The sequence below is a fragment of the Zingiber officinale genome, chromosome 6A (assembly GCF_018446385.1).
Source record: "Zingiber officinale cultivar Zhangliang chromosome 6A, Zo_v1.1, whole genome shotgun sequence".
Classification (NCBI taxonomy): Eukaryota; Viridiplantae; Streptophyta; class Magnoliopsida; order Zingiberales; family Zingiberaceae; genus Zingiber; species Zingiber officinale.
Genome location: NC_055997.1, coordinates 118,166,684 through 118,188,704, shown reverse-complemented (window position 1 = coordinate 118,188,704; position 22,021 = coordinate 118,166,684). Strand labels below are relative to the sequence as shown.

Below are 22,021 nucleotides of genomic sequence, written 5' to 3'. Positions count from 1 at the left end.
AAAGGGCGCTCGGGATGCCTCTAATTCAGGTTTCAACAAAGCCAACTCGGCATCTTTTGTGTCAAGCTAGAGCTTCGTAACCGCTTGCTCTGCAGATCGGCTATCCCGTTCAGTCGTGAGAGCAACCTTCGCCTCCTTGAGATTTTAGGCCAAAACTCGAGCCTCCTTATTTTTGATGTCTAAGTCCTCAATGGCTCGGAAATTTTTGGCATTGGCGGAGTTGATCTTAGATTCAAAAACTATTGGTCTGCTTGGTGAGCCGCTCAATTTGTGAGGCCTGCTCAGTGCTCTTATTCCACTCTGTATTGAGTGTCCGCTTTGAGTCCATTAGCCGCTCAGAGCACCTTTCCAAGTCAACCTTCAACTGAGCCACCTTCGCTGTCAACTGCTCAAGGTGAGCCCGGGAGGTTTATGAGGGGTTGCTCAAAGCGCGCAGTTGTTGCACTTCATGCTCCAAGAAGGCCAACCTTTGGCACATGGCCAAGCTTTTGACCCAGAACTGCAATAAAAATAGGTTAAAGAATGTCGGTCGGGAAATACGCAAGCAAACTGACAATAAGCCAGACTTTCCAGCTCGACAATGCGTTGGGCGTTAATTGCCACATCGACGAGCATGCTTTTGCCGATCAATGTTGCCCTCAACATGATTTGAACTACAAGGAAGAAAGAGACATTAGTTAATTAAATTCAAAAATGGGGAGAAGAAAGAGCATACCTAGGGTAAAGGGCAGCAGCATTCAGTTCGGGCTCAAGTCAAACACATATAAGACACTCTCCAATAGCAACTGGTGTATGTGGTACTTCTGACCAGCTAGACTAGAGGTTTCTTGGAGGTAGTCCGATCAGCTTCGATATCTTCCGAGCGATGGAGGCTTCGTCACTTCCATCTACCAGCCGATCGAAAAGTCGGGTTCAAAGGGAAAATGAACAAAGAAGTAATGTTCTCTCCAATGCTTATTGGAGGACGACATTTTATCAAAGAAGACAACACCTACTCATTCTTGAAAAAGAAATGTCCCCGATTCGGACAACTTGAGATAATAAAAATAATGGAACATCCAACATACTAAAGGGATGTCGTGCAGGTGAAATAGCATGACCACCCCGCACATCAACCTAAAGGAATTGGACACTAGTTGGTGCAGGGGAAATATGAAAATATCTACATACGTCTGAGAAGAAGGAGTGAACAGGAAAATGGAGGTTGGTGTAAAATTGGTCCTTGAAAATGGGCAAGAAACAACCTACTGAACCGAGGTACTATGGAGGAGAACAACAGCTAAGATCGACCGAGCCGAGCGGGGAGTCCCGGCCAAGAGATTATCCCACTCGGCCAAAACAATGGGACCCTTCCCATATCTTGTAATATCCCTCTAGGAGGTAATGCCGTTGATAATAGGACATGGTCAACAAGTAAATCGTACTACAGAAACTTTTACTGTAATGTCAAGGATTTGCATGCCCTGTTAAGGTATGATGTCAGAGACACTTTTCTGACATGTCTTTTCATAAGATAGTTGGAAAAACGTACTCACGCCTTGAGGAGTGTGCACGTCGCCTACTATAACACTATATAAAGGGGAGGGAGTTCATGCACCGACAGAGGTATGTGATATTTATTATTCGTGCTCTTACTTTTCACTGCTACTATGTGTCTCCGTCATCTTTCTACTATTCTGGTGACTGATTTGAACATCCGAGGAACAATACCGGGGATATCTTTTTTGACCTAATATTGATAGTTTTTATATTATAGATCGGAACGGAATCTTCATAAGATTGAACCGAAGAATCATGTCCTCAGCTAATCTTTTTCACTATTTTAAGATACGATGAATATCAATACCTACACAACTCCACTGATAGCCCCCTTCACTCACTGAGTAAAGAAGGTAAAGAAGATTTAAAATAAAATAATGATATGTAGATCATAAGCTTTTTTTTTTTGTTGTACGAATTCTACTGTTCCTCCATTATAGCAAACAAAGAGCGGTAAATGCTACAGTTATTTTATTAGGTACTGCGTTCTGTTTAACCGTCTATAATGGTTTTGCTGTTCTTTCCCATGCTCCTCCTCCTACTCCTCGGTGTCATCATGGATTAGATACACCAGCAGCTTGCTCAGGAGGTTTCCAACGCGGCGCTCGGCTGTACATGAACTCCATCTTCCCCGCCATCCCGTGGTTCGCGTGCTGAAGCATCAGCCAGAGGACGGTGATGGGGACGACGGGTTTGGGGCTGTCTGAGAGTCCGTGCACCGCTGCCACCGCCTCCCGCTTCTCCTCCACCAGCTCAGCGGCAACGTTCGCCAACAGCCTAACGGCTAGGCGGACGCTGAGATGCTGTAGGAAGAAGGTGAGCCTTAAATCGTGGCAAGTGAAGCGGCGGTCAAGGGGACGAAGGCGCGATCGTAGACGGCAAGGATGAGGAGCACGGTGAACGGAGAGAAGATGGTCAAGTTGTCCGTCGTGCGAGGATAGTTGTGGGCAAGAGTCTCTGGAGACCGTCCGGGAGAAATCGCAACTAGTGATCGAATCGCGCCGTGATTCACAAAAAATGGACCAAGGGATCCGATCTCGGATGTAAATAGGCTGCATCCGGACAATGGCTTGTAACTCCTAACGCAGTGGACCGTCGGCAGACTCCGTGGCAACGCCTCGCCGGAGTCCAGCATGTTGCCGTCTCCCAAAATGACAGATCGATCGAAGAATCTTCATGGAAAAAAAATCCAATTAGATTGACCTTTCAACCATCAAAATCAAATTGATCCCTCATGTTCGTGGTTAATTGTAGCTGAAATGTTCATGTCTTCCTGGATATGATTCACGAGCTCTGATAACTAAATGCAGAGCTGCCCGGGTGAACTATATGAGGTCAAATTCTCTGATCCAAAATTTTCTGAATCAAAAGAAATCATATTTATTTATTGGGTGGATGCACTGGACCTCACCTGTTAAACAGGTAGGATCCAATCCATCCAACCAATAAATGAGTAAGGGATCAGGATTAGTTCAGGGATCCAGGACTACAAGAACCCATGAATAAAATTAAAGAATTTATTTATGAAAATATATAAGGTCACACAAGCCTTAATTAAAGGATTGAATTATTAAATATTCTATGAGTTTTAGGAATTTTTCAAAATTTTAATTATTATACGACATGTTTCAAAGGATAGAACTATTAAATTCGGAGGAAATATATGATTCCCCAACTAGGTTACGAGTTGATAAACCTTAATTATCCCAAGTTGTTAAATACCCCAAGTATAAAAGCCTATGCACTGTTCCCGATCCCTCGCCTTACTCCCGCCACGCGATCGCCGCTTCCCTCTCCTCGCTCATCTCCGGTGCTTCGGCGGAGTTTCCCACCGTGCTTGGAGCTCCGGCCAAGCGTCGTCCCGCGAAGTTGATTTCCATGGAGGACCTCACGACCAGACAGGGATCCTCGCCGGCGCAGTAACATAGGGCAGGGACTTCTGACGGTGGCACAAGGCAAGGAAAGGCAAGTTCATCATCTATGATGATATGGGATCGGTGAGGTAAGGGATGGGTAGCTAGGTAGGTTGATAAATTGCCAACAAAGTCTGATTGATGGTTTATGTTATGGATTGATTTCTTTTCCGCGATGTTCTTTATTCGGCTTGAGGTTTCCGTGATACTCATGATACGACTTGAGATTTCTGAGATGTTCTTGCTTTGTCTTATGGTTCCGTGAGGTTTTGGCTTCGATTTATGATCTCCTTAATGTTAAATGCCCGATTGATGGTATGAGTCGCAAGTTCAATCTCTATGCTAAATGTGAGATCTGTGAGGTATGGAATAGAAAACTGGGAGACGTTAAAGCCTTATCGACGAGTTCCGTTTGGTTGTAAGGATCGTGGTACATTCTAGCCCGTGATGCTTGTGTCTTAACCGAGGTTTCAATGTTCCTTTAGATTCAGAGAATGCTCTTTTTGAGTTTCTGCTTTGAACTAGTGATTGTCGTGAGGTTTTATCGGATTGGTGGTTTTAATCGGAGTTTTCGCGTGGTTTTGGTGGTTGAGTTGGAAACAGCGATGCTTGATTCATGTGCTGTGATGTTGATTCGATGCGGATTTGGGATTTCAGTGTGTTTATGCTTTTCACCGTGAGATGCTGCGATGATTTCTTGGATGGTTGTCTTCCCTGTGGATGGACTCGATTTGAGGTTTCATCGAAATTCTTGCTTTGTTCGCATGGTTTCTAGATTTTTTGCCAGTGCTTTCAGTTACTGACAGAGTTCGTTTACCAGTGGATTGTTCTGTTGGTGATTCTTGTGGTGTTAGCTTGGCTAGGAATGGGCTCGGATACGATTTCTTTCATGATGTTGATGTTGTGAGCATGTTGTATGTTACCTGTTTGTTTAGATGTCTGGCCGAGAAATTTATTGGAGGAATGAATGGTATATTGAGTTTTCCTTGGAGCCCTGGATTTGGTTTGATTTCTGCGAGGTCTTCGAGTTAATTTTAAGGATGATTTGCTTCCTACTTGGGTTTCCGATTGGTTTCAGTCAAGATGTCTCTGTTTTTCCGAACTGTTATGGAATGTCGGGTTAATTGCGGAAGCTGTGCTGATCTTCTTGGTGTGGCTGGTACTTCAAATTAGGTGGGAAGTTGTAGCTTTGATTTTCCTCGTTGGAGTTGTGATGGTGTTGATTGGGTCGAATTTGACGAGCTCTATTTTTCTGCGATTGGTTTGGTTTTCAGGTGGAACAAGGTAAGCAAGTTTTGAGTTCTCTGTTGTGATGGTTCATAAGCTTGGGACAGATTCAATTTTTTCTTGAAGCAGTGTCGTGGTTCTGTTTTTGTTGGGGGAATTCCATGTGATGTTCTGTTTTGTGAAAGTTTGTGGATTCAGCGTGGTTTTCTTTTATGTTGGATAGTTTATCTGATTTAGATTTGGAAGATTTCAAGATTTTCACAATGAAGTGACGTTCTTTTGTGAAGCAATGGGATTTAAGCTCTTATGTGTACATGTTCTTGAGATAGCCATGGACTGTTACAGAACTGAACTGATGACTGTGATTGAATTGGATTGTTTAGTTCACAACTTATGAATAATGCAATTTCTGATTGATGCTTTGAGTCGTTGATTTAATAATTCTTTCTTAGATTATATATATATATATATATATATATATATATATATTTTGATATTGTGCTATATGCTAAGAGTAAACTATGCTTTCTTTATATAGCTAATTGGATGACTATGAACATATGTGATGATAGTACGGGATGAGTGCCCCGGGATGAGCTCCGGGGAGGACCCTTCCAAACTTGACTGATAATTTATTTATGTTAACTTCGACTATATGACTGCATGTTCTCTAGGAGGTACCTCTAGGATAGGAATGTTTGACTGACTCTACTAGTGGTTACCGGATATATGACATATTCACCATATTAACTATGTAGAATCTTTCACATATTGCATTTCTCTTTACTATACTGTATTTGTGTTACATTTTATGTATACTAGTTGTTATTCCTATTACTTTAAAAGTTAATTTCATAAGTTGTTTTTTCGATACACCATTTATCACTAAAATTAGTCGGACAACATCTAAATTATATATATATAAAAGTATATAGTGATAAAAATATGAGCAAATAATATATCAATTAACATTGTTCCTACTTTCATATAAGATATTTTTAAATTCTATTTTAGAGTTTTATTAATAATCATAAATTTTCTTAAAATGTTAGGATTTATTAATTAATGTTATTAAGGACATTTTGATAATTTAAATGAATACACTAGTTTGATGATTTAGTAAGTTAATGTTTGACCTTGAGCAATTTGATTTGAATCCAAATCTAAACCAATTTTACATTTGAAAATTTACTAAATTGTGTAGTCTAGTTTTTGTAATACTCAAAGTGTGTAACTCAACTTTTATATTTATCAAAACGCAATAGTTACTATCTATTATATCCCTATTATGTCGATTTATGGACGTTAGTCAAGTCAGCTACCTGACTAATAAACTTTCCATCTGGTTTAGCGGTCAACTAATCATAACACATCAATTGTTTATTATATACATTTAATGCTCCAATTTTACTCTAATTCATATGAAGGTATGATAACACCAGGATAGATTGCAATGGGCTTGGTTTTAAGTATTTCTGGGAGGTTTAAAATCATGAGTTTTGACCCTAATTTGTTGAGAATTTTAGTGTCAAAAATTTCAAAATAGGAACTTTTTGGTAATGTTGGTGATTAATTATGACAAACCTAGGTCCTAAAATGAGTTTGAGATAAAATATTTTAAAATTGTGTCAATTTCAGAAATAGAAATTCGCAACTTTTTATTTAGAATGTAAAATTCATGTCCGAGGGCATGCTTATATCAAAGAGACTCTCCAAAGTGTAATGGTATTGACTTGAAGTGCTTATGAGGCGTCTAAAGTCATAAATGAATTCAAGAGTAGGAGTCCTAAGAATCCTTGATGATGTTGATGAATAAGTATGACAAACATAAGTCCTTTAAAGCTCGTGATAAAATATTTTAAAATGGTATCAATTTCAAAGACACACAATTCTCTATTTAGACAGTAAATCTATTTCTATTGACATAGTTATACTAAAAAATGGTTATGAGGTGTTTAAGGTCATCCTCCAACTTATGCTAAAATTTATTGAAGATCCTATATTGTTTAAAATTTTAAAATTTTGATATGATTCGAAGAATGTTTTAAGAATCTCATAATGATGTTTATGTGTAAGTATGACAGTGTCTTTTAATTAGTTTTATTAATAATTTTTTAAATGTCAGATTTTATTAATGTTATTAAGGCCATTTTGATGTTTTAATGAATAGAGCAGTTTGGATTGAATTAGGAGCTAAATCGGTCGCACATTTGCTATCAAATCGATAAAGTCGATGGTCAAATCCAAGTATAGATCCTCTAGTCCGTAAATTGCGGATCAAAGGATAGTCCATTTTATGGATTTGTCCATTTTGATGGATCATATCACATAAATAGATAGGGTTTGATCCTGTCCGAAATCTGAGTCAGACGAAGGTTGGTTGAGGTTTCGTCGGTGTTGATGGAGAGGCAACTCGAGGACACCTAGCGTATATGCACCAAAAATCAGACCCCTACATGGAACTGAAGGATGGCGGTGATCTACCCAGCAGTACCTAGGCTCTACACACAATCAGACAAGCCCACAAAACGTTAGAGACCAGAAGCCAAGGAAAAAGTCATCCGCGCAAGCCCTCCGATGCTCAAGTTAGGTACTTTTTCTCCAGAAATACAGTGTACGAAGGAAAAAAACTGTAGAAAACAAGTGTGAATGTGTGAGAGAGTGTACCTGCTAAAAGGAGAGGACCTCCCTTTTTATATGACCGTGCGTATCTCTGGAGCCTGATCGATGTCAGAGAATGACGGGTGTCAGGACCTGTCGGATGATAGAGGACGCATGACACCCTCCCATAGACTGGAAGAAGGTTCCATTTACAGATGACCACAGACCATTAGAATATTCCCTGACATACAGCAGTTATTCTCTGACAAGCGGCTACGATTCTGTGACTTTATTGTCGCCTAGTGCCTTCTGTCTCACCCGAGTTTGACTAGAGGCAACTCGAGATGATCTTTCAAGTATAACACCAAGGTCGAGTCTTGATGAGAAGGACAAGCTGTGGCGAGAACCCCATCTTCCCGTTTGGATTGCTAAAGAGTCGGCCGGGAGTTGGCCTACTGAGAGCAACAGGCCTAGATATGTAGACCGAGCTGAGAAAACCCGACCAGTCAGAGCAGGTCAGGCATTACCTCGGCTGCACATCATGTCTCAGATCTGGGATCCTGATCTGTAAACACCCGACCGGGAATCATGCGATTGATGACGTCAGACGATCTCACTTCTTCTTTCCCTAATTGCTGACTTCCCACGTCCTCCTAACTGCTGACTACTGCATCCCCTTGACTTTTGACTTCACTATAAACTTCTCCTTCACGAATCACAATCGAAGGTGGAGAAACCCTTGCACAATTTTCTCTTCCCCTTTACAAGAATGGAGAGTAGAGTTAGGAGGAAGACAGTGAATATTTGTAGACTTGAAGATCACTTGATGAGCACTTTTTCCAGTTTTTGAACAGTTAGTTCTCTCCAAGCTCTAACAGATTGCTTTTATAGTTTTCCCGACATCAGTCGACTGGTATACATATCAGTCGACTGATGGCTTCAACGGCACTAAAGATTTGATGAGATTTTGAGCCGCCACTTCACAACGGTTATCTACCAGTCGACTGGTACTAACACTAGTCGACTGGTACTTGCCTCCAATCAGCCTGTCGACATTTTGTTCGTTTTGTGCCTTGGTATCAGTCGACTGGTGTGGGTACCAGTCGATTGGTATCTTATACCTTTGAGATTTATAGTAGTTTGTATAGTTCCAGTTTTACATTATTTACATACTTGAAATACTTCCTTAGCTTAGACTTCATGCCTCCAAGCACCTTCCCTCAGCCTTGCGCCCTTAGGATGCTTCCGTCTCCATGACTCCTCATCCTTGCGCTTGCCTTCAAGGGCTATCATTGGCTTTGTCATGCAAAGTCTCTATTTTGCCAATAGATCGTACCTCCGGAACTTTCCTTGCCAAGTTTTCATACTTTGTCTTCTCTTCATATCTGCTTACTCAATACTTATGTTAGATCACAATCAATGCCTAACTTAAACTCATTTAATCAAACATCAACAATGAGTAATGTCTTGAGCAAGATTGCTCCAACAATCTCCCCCTTTTTGATGTTTGGCAAAATTTGTTTAAGTTAGGTCTTCAAATGTACCATAACTATAAGGCATGATAATATCCATGAAGCATATAACATGAAACATATAACATGAAACATATAACATGAAGCATATATAATATCCAACTTAAACCATCCAAGTCTCCTCCTTTTTGACAGACAACAAAAAGATTTAGAACAACTCCCCCTGAATCCAGAATATCCTCGAAGAGCAAGAGATAGAGATGGACACATGACAAATAATAAGATAAGACACAGCCGGACATAGAGGAACTCACAAAACAGCAATAGAGAAATAGAGAAGTATCAACACATAATAAACGCTAGACAGATAATGTCATAACAGCATACACCCATCATAGTCTGACAACCAAGTGTTCGAGATAAACAAACGATATCGCTATCGAAACCAAAACATATCTCGACACTAACAAAAGAAGCAGCATCCTAGTGATCATCACTGGAAGGAGGAGGGGGAGGAGCCTGGTATGTCAGATCCCAGCGCTGCAGCATCGCATACACCTCTGTCTGACGCTGCTGAGACGCAATCCAATCCTGCCGGAACCCACGAAACTCCTGAAACCCCTGGTGTACTGTCTCCTCCAGCTGAGTCAATCGAGCCTCGACAGTCATAGGAGTTGGATCCGGTGCTAGTGCAGGAGCAGGAACGTCCGCCTCCTCCTCATCGTCAGAATCATCCGCCACCTGAGCACGCCATACCATCTCCCCCTGGCGTCTCTCAATACCTGCAAGAGATAGCTGGCGGGCCCCTATCTGATCATAGTCCTTAGATAAATGATGTTGTTGACCCCTCATGACATCGATACCCCGAGAGGCAAAGAAAGAAGTCAGGATGTGGCAGTAAGGCATGTACAACTTCTCATGGATAGGACTAGTGAAGTGCAGGATGGACTCAAAGACGTGAAGAGCGATGTTGATGTCGAGCCGGTGCTCCAAAGCATACAGTATGACCAGATGGGGCAGCCGAATCTTGGCTTGCCCCCGAGTGACTATGGGTAAGATACACGCAATAGCAATCTTATAAAGAATGTTACTGCGGGCAGACATACGTGTGGCATCGAAGATTTCCGCAAAGGAGCTCGGGGGGCATTGAAGTAATACTGATGTATTGCTTCAATAGACAACTGAGAGAGTGAATCGGTGAATGGCTCAACAACTGTAGGAAAACACGTAAAGGAGCTATTAGAAGCCCTACACTCTAAGAAAGATTGGAGAATCCTGGGAGTGAACTCAATGTTGACACCACCTACCCGAGACATCCATGCAGAACCTCCGCTAGTACTAGGATGCAGATTGTTGTAGAATTCCTTACACAAATCCAGATTGACCATATGCATGCAATGCACTAACTTATCCAATCCAAAGTACAGAATGGTGTCCATGATATCTGGCACAATCGTAGTAAAATATGTCTGATTCAGATACCGACAGGGTATCATAGCGAAATCAGTAGTCGTAAACCGTTGTCGTGCGGCTTCGGAGCGAAATCGATCCGCCGAGGGAACGGGAGCATATTGCCGGGAGGTCCCCTCACCAGCCCTACGTTTTTGCCTAACCCTAAGTGTAGTAATGCAATGCATATGAATCAAATGAAACCCTAAGTGAAGCGAAAAGAAAAACAAGACAGAACACAGCAAGAAAACACATAGAACAACACACCATTAGGGTTTAGATCACATCTGAACTTGAAGAAAAGTGTGGGAGAAGAATTACCGTTGTTCCATAGCAACTGAGATGGAATGAAAAGGAATAGGATTTGACAGCCAAAAATCGAAACCCTAGTGCTGTGAGCGTCACCGTCGCTGAGAAGAAAAATGGGAACTGAGAACTTGACAAGAAGAGAGATACAAGGTAGATCAGAGAAGGAGAGAACCTCTAGGTAGTCGGGGATGACTGGAAATGGTGAGAAGAAGACTCGGGGACGCAGGCGACACCAGACGGCTGAGGAACCTAGGGTTTTTGACGGGCCATCTGGCGCCCGTGAGAATATAACATCCTGACACCAGTCGACTGATGTGTATATCAGTCGACTGGTACCGAAAATGAAAACACACAGAATGGTTCTGTTCAAAAAAATCACTGTTACCAGTCGACTGGTATCTGCACCAGTCGACTGAGACCAATGTTTACCCAATTCTGACCCGAAGTTCAGAAACTCACAGATAATTTTACAGACCTCAAAAAAATCTCAAATTTTGTGGAGATGTCTATTTGAATCATGTCTACTTGGGAAAAATATACCTAAAAATATGTCTATCACAGATCCCAAGATTGACACAAACTTCAAAATTAGTTAGATTATGTAGTATATCCTTGAGTGAAAGTTCCAATTAGGACTTTCCTATGGTTGTTGTACCTATGTTAGAGCAAGGTTCCCTTCCTGTATGTGTTTATATGGTATTTTGCATACAATAGAGTATGATACTTGTATCTTGTAAGGAAATATCCAATCATGTGCAAGGGGCTATGTACACATTAATTTTGCACAAGTCTTCCCAATGATTGGTCCAATTAAGGATCAATGTGACTAGATGTCATAATGGCTCAACATCATGCATCATAACTAACATGATGAACCAAATGCATCTTCCTAATATCTCACATGATGTCTAAATACAAGCAAGACATCCTAGGTCTTTGTGAGATACATTAAGGTATGTATTTAGCTTTTAGATTAATGTGATCATGAAAAGCTAAATCTATTATTCTACAAGGCACAAACCAAGCTCTCTTCTAATAGAGATAAACTCCGCTTCGGGTAATGGTTTGGTAAAAATATCGGCAAGATTAGATTTGGATTCAACATAAAGTAGTTCAATGTCTCCTCTTGCCACATGATCTCTAATGAAGTGGTGTTTTACCTTAATGTGCTTTGTTCTAGAGTGATGTACCGGATTTTTGGTTAAGTTAATGGTGCTCACATATCACATAAAACCTTGACCTTGGAATAATGTAGCTCATAATCCTCTAAGGTATGTATCATCCAAAGTAATTGGGCTACACAACCATCCATTGCCACATACTCGGCCTCAGTTGTGGACAATGTCACACAAGGTTGTTTTCGACTACTCCAACTTACAAGAGAAGGTCCAAGAAATTGACATCCACCACTAGTACTCTTCATATCCAATTTGCAACCCGTATAATCGGAATCGGTATACCTAATTAAGTCAAAATTTCTAGTTCTAGAGTACCAAAGCCCTACATTAAGAGTGCTCTTGATGTATCTCAAAATTCTTTTTACCGCTACTAAATGTGACTCTTTCGCACATGATTGGTATCTTGCACACATTCCTACCGCGAATAATATATCCGGTCTACTAGCGGTTAGATATAGCAAACTGCCAATCATGCTCCTATATTGCTTTGGATCCACTAACTTTCCTTCTTGATCACTATCTATCTTGGTGTTAGTCCCCATAGGGGTAGTTGCTCCTTTAGCATTTTCCAACCCAAATTTCTTGATAAGTTCTTTAACAAATTTGGATTGGTACACATAGGTTCCCTCATTAGTTTGTTTTACTTGTAATCCCAAAAAGAAACTCAATTCTCCAACTAGAATCATTTCAAACTCGCTTTCCATGTGTTTAATAAAATCATGAAGAAGGTCATTATTTGTTGAGCCAAAGATGATGTCATCAACATAGACTTGGGCAATGAAAATGTCTCCACCTTTAGACTTTAAAAACAATGTTGGATCAATTGTTCCTCTTCTAAAGCCCTTGGAGATTAGAAAGGATGAAAGTCTTTCATACCAAGCCCGGGGTGCTTGTTTTAACCCATATCATGCTTTCTTAAGCTTATAAACATGGTTTGGGCTATCTATACTCTCAAATCCGGGTGGTTGCTCTACATACACTTCTTCCTTAATGAACCCATTTAAGAAAGCCGATTTTACATCCATTTGATGAAGTTTAAAACCCATGTAAGCGGCATATCCTAATAATATTCGGATGGACTCTAATCAGGCTACCGGAGCATATGTTTCATCATAATCAAGTCCTTCTACTTGATTGAAACCCCTAGCTACCAACCTAGCCTTATTTCTAGTGACTCTCCCTTGATCATCCAACTTGTTTCTAAAAACTCATTTCGTTGTGACGATTGTACTATCATTAGGTCTTGGAACCAACTCCCACACATCACTCCTTTCAAATTGATTCAATTCGTCTTGCATTGCTAAAATCCAATCCGTATCAAGTAAAGCATCATCAATTGTTTTTGGTTCAAGTTGTGATATTAGAGCAACTTGACTAGTATGATCCCTAAAGTAGGATCTAGTTCTTACCCCTTGTGCCACATCTCCAACTACTTGATTGATAGGATGATCTTGATGGTGCCTTAAGGTCCTTGAGATACTTGAATCATCATCTTTGGAAAGGTCATTGTTTACATTGTTTCTTTCATCATCCGAACCATCTCTTCCTCCCCCTTGATCAATACCCCCTAAATGTAGATTTTGTAATCCTTGAGTAACGTCTTGATTTGGTTCACTTATATCCTTATCAATAGGGGATTTCCTAGGGTAAGTACTAGTGGATTCATCAAACTCAACATTGGATGATTCCTCAATCATTTGAGTCCTTTTGTTGTATACTCTGTATCCTCGACTAGTAGATGAGTATCCAACTAAAATTCCCTCATTGGACTTGGCCTTAAATTTTCCTAAGTCATCTTTAGTATTAAGAATATAAACCTTACAACCAAAGACTTTAAAATAGTGAATTGTAGGGATTTTTTCATTCCATAATTCAAAAGGTGTTTTACCTAAAAACTTATGGATCAAGACACGATTTTGAATATAACATGCGGTATTAACCGCTTCGGCCCACAAGTAGCTAGGTAAAGAGTATGCATTAAGCATGGTCCTAGCCGCCTCTTGTAAGGCCATATTTTTTCTCTCCACTACACCATTTTGTTGTGGTGTTCTTGGATAAGAAAATTCGTGCTTATAGCCATTTTCCAAGCAAAATTTAGAAAAGTTCAAGTTCTCAAACTCTCCACCATGATCACTTCGAATTCTATCAATCTTGAGATTCTTTTCGTTTTCTACCCTCTTGGTAAACCCGATAATTGTTTCTAAAGTTTCTCTCTTTTGTTTCAAGAAATAAACCCAAGTATATCTAGAGTAATCATCTACTATCACCAAACAATATTTGTTACCTACCAAAGAGGGTGTTCTATGACAATCAAAAAGATCCAAATGCAATAACTCTCATGGCAATGAAGTGCTAGTTAAAGTTTTACCTTTGTGTGATGACCTTGATTGCTTACCCTCTTGACATACATCACACAATTTGTCCTTGATGTACTTGATCTTTGGTAGTCCCTTTACTAGCTCCATCTTGGCTACCTTGGCTATGTTTCTCATGTTGATATGTCCAAGTCTTCTATGTCATAACCATCCTTCCTCTTCTTTTGATATTAAACACTTAATAGGAGGATTAGAAGCATATGAAAGATCAATATAATAAAGATTTGCTTTTCTAAATCCGTTTAGCACAACATTCTCAAAAATTTTGTGCTTAACTAAACATTTATCGGGATGAAACTCAACATTATATCCGACATTACATAATTGACTAACACTAAGCAAATTAAACCCCATACTTTTAACCAATAGGACTTTATGAATAGTAATTTTAGATGATACCTCAATTGTACCTTTACCTATAATCTTGAGCTTTCCACTATTCCCAAATGATACCGTTCCCTTCTTTATATAATTTAATGTGGAGAACTTGCTCACATCACCGGTCATATGTCTTGAGCAACCGCTATCCACAATCCACATACTTGCATCCTTCTTCTCTACCTAAGAAACATAAAACACACAACTATTTGGTACCCATGCACTAGATTCGGAAATATCATTCAAATATTTCTTAGGCACCCAAGCTTGTTTTACCTTCCCTTTAAGATTTTTCGTAACTTTGTTCCTAAGTGCATCATTCCTAGTACCATTAATTAGAGACATATAAGCAACTTCCTTTTCCTTAGGTCTATATCCTATTCCGGCTTTGTTGTAAACGGCTCTTTGATCTCTAATGATCATATCATTCTTCAATTTGTGAATTTTTCTAAACATGCTCTTAATTCAATCACATCATTCTTCAATTTCTCATTTTCTTCCTTGAGCATATTTGACTCACTAGACATGCATGCATCAACTTTAATGGTCCTAAGCTTTCCCTTCAAGGTTTTTACCTTAGATTGTGATGTGACAAAAGCATTTTTGAGATGAGCAATAGTTTTATAGAGAAATTCTATTTTGGGAGATTCTTTTACCTCATCATCATCACTTGATGATGATTCCTCACTTGATGACTCTCCATTTGATGAATCCTCTTCACTTGACACTTCTTCTTGACTTGACTCTTCTTTGTCATCTTCAAAAGCCATAAATGTCATATGTCGAGTAACATGGCATAGCTCATCTTCATCCGATGAGTCAATGCTTGGTGTATCCCATATAGCTTGAGCCACCATGGCTTCCTTCTTCTTTTTCTCCTTTTTCTTCTTTTCCTTTTCTTCTTTCTTCTTTAGTTCCGGATAATTTGGCTTAATGTGTCCTTTCTTGTTACATCCATAACAAGTCACATTAGTATTGAAACTTGAACTTTGACTATTTTTACCTTTGGAGGGTTGAAACATTTTCTTCACATCCTTTCTTGTGAATTTTCTTGATCTTCCCATCATCTTTTTGATATAGTGAGCCACTTCACTCGCCGACATTTCATCATCACTATCCGATGACTCTTGTTCGGATTCGGATGATGAGGATTCTATCTTCTTTTCTTTCTTCTTTTTCTTTTTCTTCTTTTCTACAATAAGAGTCATACCTTTCTCTTTTGAAACCATATTAGCTTGTTCATGAAGTTCAAATTCATAAAATAATTCATCAAGCTTAACTAAGGAAAGATCTCTAGAAACCTTATACGCATCAACCATTGATGCCCATAAGGTAGTTCTAGGAAAGGATTGTAAAACATACCTTACTAAATCTCGATTGTCAATTTTCTCACCTATTACATGAAGACCATTCACTATCTCCTTGAATCTACCATGCATTTGACTCACGGTCTCATTTGTCTTCATAGTGAAAGTTTGAAGTTGCCCCAACAAGAGATCTCTTTTGGCTCTCCTTGATTCGCTTGATCCTTCATTCAACTCAATGAGTTTTTCCCAAAGCTCTTTGGCGGAGTTGAATGATCCTACTTTGCTTAGTTGCTCCTTTGAGAGTCCACATTGTAGGGTTGTTGTAGCCTTCGCATTTGCTTGAGCCTTCTTTGCCATCTCTTTTGTCCAATCCTTGGTTGAAAGAGGAGCTCCCGACCCATCCTTTGGCATCTCGAATCCATCTACAACACTAAACCAATTTTCAATATCATTCATTAAATAATACTCCATCCTACCTTTCCAATATGCAAAGTCGTTCCCATCGAAGAAGGGTGGCCTTGCGGTGCTATATCCCTCTTGAAATGCCATTTTGATGCTTCGGTTGACGGTGAGGTCTTCCGATGCGAACCTTGCTCTGATACCAATTGATAGGACCTTTACTATTGGCTAGAGGGGGGGAGGGGAGGTGAATAGTCTTTCTTCAATTTTTCCTACAATCTTGTTAGCGGAAGCAAATAGAAATAAAGAAAATGCACGAAAACGAGAGAACAATGCTAACTCCTTAGTTTACTTGGTCTCCACCTCCTTGAGGTGACTAATCCAAGGCACACACCCACACAATCAAGCTTCATTATAAACTTCTCCTTCACGAATCACAATCGAAGGTGGAGAAACCCTTGCACAATTTTCTCTTCCTCTTTACAAGAATGGAGAGTAGAGTTAGGAGGAAGACAGTGAATATTTGTAGACTTGAAGATCACTTGATGAGCACTTTTTCCAGTTTTTGAACAGTTAGTTCTCTCCAAGCTCTAACAGATTGCTTTTATAGTTTTCCCGACATCAGTCGACTGGTATACATATCAGTCGACTGAATACTTCCTTAGCTTAAACTTCATGCCTCCAAGCACCTTCCCTCAGCCTTGCGCCCTTAGGATGCTTCCGTCTCCATGACTCCTCATCCTTGCGCTTGCCTTCAAGGGCTACCATTGGCTTTGTCATGCTAAGTCTTTATTTTGCCAATAGATCGTACCTCCGGAACTTTCCTTGCCAAGTTTTCATACTTGGTCTTCTCTTCATATCTGCTTACTCAATACTTATGTTAGATCACAATCAATGCCTAACTTAAACTCATTTAATCAAACATCAACAATGAGTAATGTCTTGAGTAAGATTGCTCCAACACTTATATCAAGGAGACTCTCAAAAGTGTAATGGTATTACCTTGAAGTGCTTATGAGGCGTCAAGTCATAAATGAATTTTAACCAAAATTTAGAATTTTAAAATTTTAAAATAGTGAGAAGCAAAGGAGTAGAAGTGATAAGAATCCTTTGATGATATTGATAAATAAGTATAACAAACATAAGTCCTTTAATAAGTTCGCGACGTCCACAGGACGTAGTGATACGGTGGGCGCATGATATTTTTGGTATAATGGTCAGAGGTCGATTTTCAGGAACTGACGACTTGGGATTTATTCCACCATGTGCCTATGACTTATGTACCTGTATGAATCTCCCTCCACATCCGTGGGGTCGGTATTAGGGAGGTCGCTAAGGTAGCGGATCTTTTTTTTTTTTTTTTAATAAGTTCATGATAAAATATTTTAAAACCGTATCAAAGGATTCGCAATTCTCTATTTAGACAGTAAAATTCATTTATGTTGACATAGTTATACTTAAAAAATGATTATGAGGTGTTTAAGATCATCCTCCAACTTATGCTAAAATTTATTGAAGATCCTGTAATGTTTAAAATTTTAAAATTTTGATATGACCCGAAGAAAGTTTTAAGAATCTCCTAATGATGTTTATGAGTAAGTATGACAGTGTCTTCTAATTAGTTTTATTAATATTTTTTTTTAAATGTCGGATTTTACTAATGTTATTAAGGCTATTTTGATGTTTTAATGAATAGAACGGTTTAGATTGGATTAGGAGCTAAATTGATTGTACATTTGATATCAAACCGGTAAAGTAGACAGTCAAATCTAAGCACGGATCCTTTAGTCTGTAAATTATCGATCAGAGGATAGTCCATTTTATGGATTGGTCTATTTTGATAGATCATATCACATAAATAGATAGGATTTGATCTTGTCTGAAATCTGAGTCAGACGAAGGCCGATTGAAGTGTCGTCGGTGTTGACGAAGAGACAACTCGAGGACACCTACGTATGTGCACCGGAAAACAGACCCCCACATGGAACTGAAGGATGACGATAATCTACCCGACAGCACCTAAGCTCTGCGCACAATCAGACAAGCCCACGAAACGTTAGAGACCAGAAGTCAGGGAAAAAATTCTCGACGTAAGTCCTCCGACGTTCAAGTCAGGTACTTTTTCCTCATAAGAACAGTGTACAATGGAAAAAGAACTGTATAAGACAAGACCATTTTAATGTTTTAATGAATAGAGCGGTTTAGATTGAATTAGGAGTTAAATTGGCCGTACATTTATCGTCGAACCGATAAAGTCGACAATTAAATCTGAGTACGAATTCTTTGATCTATAATTTGCAGACTAAATAATAGTCTATTTTATAGATTAATCCATTTTGATGAATCTCATCATGTAAATAAATAAAATTCATCATAATCTATCAATCATGATTAATACATCACAGAAGTGATATACTGCGGACAAAGCCGTGCAGACCGCTGCGGACATGCCTTCCTGATCGGTCTCTGGACCGATCAGGGAACCTCCTGATCGGTCTGTAGACCGATCAGAAAATGATCGGTTCCCTGATCGGTCTCTGGACCGATCAGGAGGTTCCCTGGTCGGTCTCTCTGGACCGATCAGGAGGTTCCCTGATCAGACTGGTGACCAATCAGGAAGGCATGTCCGCAACAGTCTGCACGACTTTGTCCGCAGCATATCACTTCTGTAATACATCATCCTTATTTCATAATTTATGGACATCTAATCAAATCCAGGATTTTGTTTACGGCTATAGATTTGGTCAAATTTGGATCCAGGTGCTTACATCAGCAACGAGTAAAAAACGGATTTTTTTTAGTTTTCAAGGGATGCATATAGTTTTATATTATTATTATTATTATTATTATTATTATTATTTAAATAATGCATATTAAAAAATAGATATATAGCCGACCCCGGTCAAGCTCGCTGCCTATAAAAAATCTCCCTCTGTTCGATTCCATTTATAATTCGCTCCTCTTCCTCGCCAAACCCTACTCTGATCTCACTTTCATTTCCACAAGCAAAGAAGAGCATCGATGGCAATCGCGATCCATGAGGTGCCCCTGAGCTCCGGCTCCAAGACCATGCCCCGCATCGCCATGGGCACCGCAGCCTTCCCTTTGCCGCCCTTCGACACCACTCGGGACGCCATACTCCACGCCATCAAGATCGGCTACCGCCACTTCGACACCGCCTCGCTCTACTCTTCGGAGGGGCCGCTAGGCGAGGCCGTAGCGGAAGCGCTCCGATTGGGGCTCATCGTATCCCGGGACGAACTCTTCATCACCTCCAAGCTCTGGATTCGGGACGCCCAGAGCCATCTCGTGCTTCCTGCCTTGCGAAAGTCACTTAGGTAATCGGTTTATTTTTTGAATTAGTTGGTGCTAAAATCTATTCCGGCCGCTTCTCGAATCGAGTTTTTTCCATTATTTTCTGTTTGAGATAGTTTAGGAGGAACCGCTGAAATAATCTGAATTTGTTTGGATAGTAGAACCGAGTCTATGGACCCAAAGCTCAATTCTCGTGTTTGCGGAGATAAATGTAGGAAACATTTTCTCCATGTTATTTTACCAAATTATCCTACCAATTGTTTTTCTGGAGTGGTTATGGTGATTTCAGAGTTAGATATATACAATCAAACTTTTTTGAGATTTTTATTTTATTTTATTTATTTATTTATTCTTGACTGTTAAAACTTTTAAAATCTTTCCGTTCAACAGAATAGAATTCAATGCTACTGTAGGCTTTTAAAAACGAATAGAAAGAGGACTCAGGACCGTTGGGCTTGACTGCAATTGGGCTGCAGTAAGTCTGGCCCAGAGCTGGGTCATGATCATGCCGACCAGTTAACTCTGGCCCGAGTCCGGGTCTAGTTAGATCCCAGCCTATTGAACTGTCCTGCAGCAGCTGCGCATGAACCAAGCCTTGTCGGGCTAGGCCAACTTAATCTGGATTGAAACATGATTCTTTATGTTTCATAAAGAGAAAGGAATGTGAAATAAACCACACTAGAATCTTTGTATTTATAGGTATAAAACTGACTTTTAATTTAATGGGAATTTAGAAAATAGAGAACTCATGACTTTTAGTTAATAATTAAACAATCAATTCTTGGTGACCAAATAAATATCAAGTTTTTTTTTTTTTTTTTGATGGTTAGATACTATTCTTGTGATATAATTACCTTGAGAAAAAATCAGCAAGAATATGACGCACTCAAAAAGTCAAATTTCATGTTCTGCAGGAGAAAAAAAATCTCACCTTTAGTTCAATATGCCAAAGTAAGAAATCACATGAGATTGTGAATTAGTAAAAGTCGTTTTTTGTATGAATTCCTAAAAGGTTCTCTGTTATATGATTCGACTTTTATTTCAATTTGTTCATTACTTTTCAAATAAGATTTTGCATTATGTCATGCTACCCAAAGAAGGTTCACTCCCATTGTTTAAATGTTACTAGGAGCCTTCAGTTAGAGTACCTTGACCTCTATCTCATTCACTTCCCCATTTGTGCCAAACCTGAAGACACTCCCACGTCAATTTCAAAGGATGAACTAATGCCCATAGATATAAGCTCAGTATGGGCAGCCATGGAAGAGTGCCAAAGGATGGGGCTCACCAAATACATCGGAGTCAGTAACTTCTCCATCAAAAAGATTGAGAAACTGCTTTCTACTGCAACAATTCCACCAGTGGCCAATCAGGTTTACATATAAAACCTACAAATTTATGCTTTAGATTCACGTTACTATGACAGATTCAATTAATTTTTTACTAAAAAATGCATAAGGTGGAGGTGAATCCTCTTTTCCAACAAAAGAAGTTGAGAGAGTTTTGCATAGCTAAAGGCATTCAACTCTGTGCTTACTCACCGTTGGGAGCCAGAGGAACAGAATGGGGTCAAGATTGGGTTATGGAGTGTGAGATTCTGCAACAAATAGCCAAAGCTAAAGGAAAGACTCTTCCTCAGGTAAATAAGACTAATGTCCATGACAGCTGCAATAACTCATCAAATCTTTAAAAATTGAAGTCACTGATCTTAAAACTTGCAGTATGACTCAATGTTTGTATGACAGATATGCTTGAGGTGGGTTTATGAGCAAGGAGATTGTGTGATAGTGAAAAGCTTCAACAAGAAAAGATTAACGGAGAATTTGGACATACTGGATTGGGAGTTAAATGAAGAAGAGAGGGCGAGCATAAGTAGTATTCCTCAGCGCAGAGGAAATCAAGCTTTGTATTTCATCTCAGAGAATGGACCCTACAAATCTCTGGAAGAGTTTTGGGATGATGAAATATGAAGAGGGTTTAGCTAAATGATTTGAATTTGTTTTTGATGTAGGTAAGTGTACTGTATGATTTCAATACCTCCTCTGATAGCATGGGATCTTGTATCTGATTCACTCACATGCCCTAATAAAAATCATTCACCTGTTCAATTCTCCGTTTTACTAACTCAGGTTGAGTATTCGATTAAAATGGAATAGAACCGAATTATTTAAAATTAAATAAACTGATTTTTTTTAATTTGATATTGTTCGGAATATGAGTCAGACGAAGGTCGGTTGATATGACGTCGGTGTTGACGAAAAGGTGACTTGAACACACCTAGTGTATGTGCAGCGGAAAGGAGGACCTTCACGTGGAGCTCAAGGACAGTGGTGATGGGACCTACGGTACTTAGGCTCTACACACACATAGACGAGCACACGAAATATTAGAGATCAGAAATCAGGGAAAAAGTCCCCGGCGCAAGCCCTCCGATGCTCAAATCAGTTACTTTTTTCCTAGAAGAACAGTGTATGAAGAAAAAAAAGGGTAGAAAACGAGTACGAATGTATGTGTCTCTGCTTAAGAGAGAGGACCTCCCTTTTTATATGACAATGCGTA

The 22,021-nt window shown here is 39.5% G+C and overlaps 1 protein-coding gene and 1 long non-coding RNA gene across 2 annotated transcripts; both read left to right on the top strand.

The window, feature by feature from the left end:
* Positions 1–3,228: 3,228 nt before the first annotated feature.
* On the top strand, positions 3,229–5,077 carry LOC121997692. The gene is made up of 2 exons (XR_006116341.1): positions 3,229–4,625; positions 4,727–5,077. It is a non-coding gene; the product is annotated as an uncharacterized LOC121997692 (long non-coding RNA).
* Positions 5,078–19,077: 14,000 nt separating this feature from the next.
* On the top strand, positions 19,078–21,570 carry LOC121997691 (deoxymugineic acid synthase 1-B-like). Its single transcript, XM_042552246.1, has 4 exons — positions 19,078–19,485; positions 20,592–20,835; positions 20,922–21,101; positions 21,208–21,570. Exons 1-4 carry the CDS (start codon positions 19,169–19,171, stop codon positions 21,430–21,432), a joined length of 966 nt encoding a protein of 321 aa, XP_042408180.1. The 5' UTR covers positions 19,078–19,168; the 3' UTR covers positions 21,433–21,570.
* Positions 21,571–22,021: the final 451 nt, after the last annotated feature.

Excerpts from the sequence above, each read along its gene's own strand:
- LOC121997691 (XM_042552246.1), top strand. The coding sequence starts at position 19,169 with ATGGCAATCGCGATCCATGAGGTGCCCCTGAGCTCCGGCTCCAAGACC. Across the intron at positions 20,836-20,921 it reads TTCCACCAGTGGCCAATCAG|GTGGAGGTGAATCCTCTTTT; the intron begins GTTTACATATAA and ends AAAATGCATAAG. Across the intron at positions 21,102-21,207 it reads AAGGAAAGACTCTTCCTCAG|ATATGCTTGAGGTGGGTTTA; the intron begins GTAAATAAGACT and ends TTTGTATGACAG.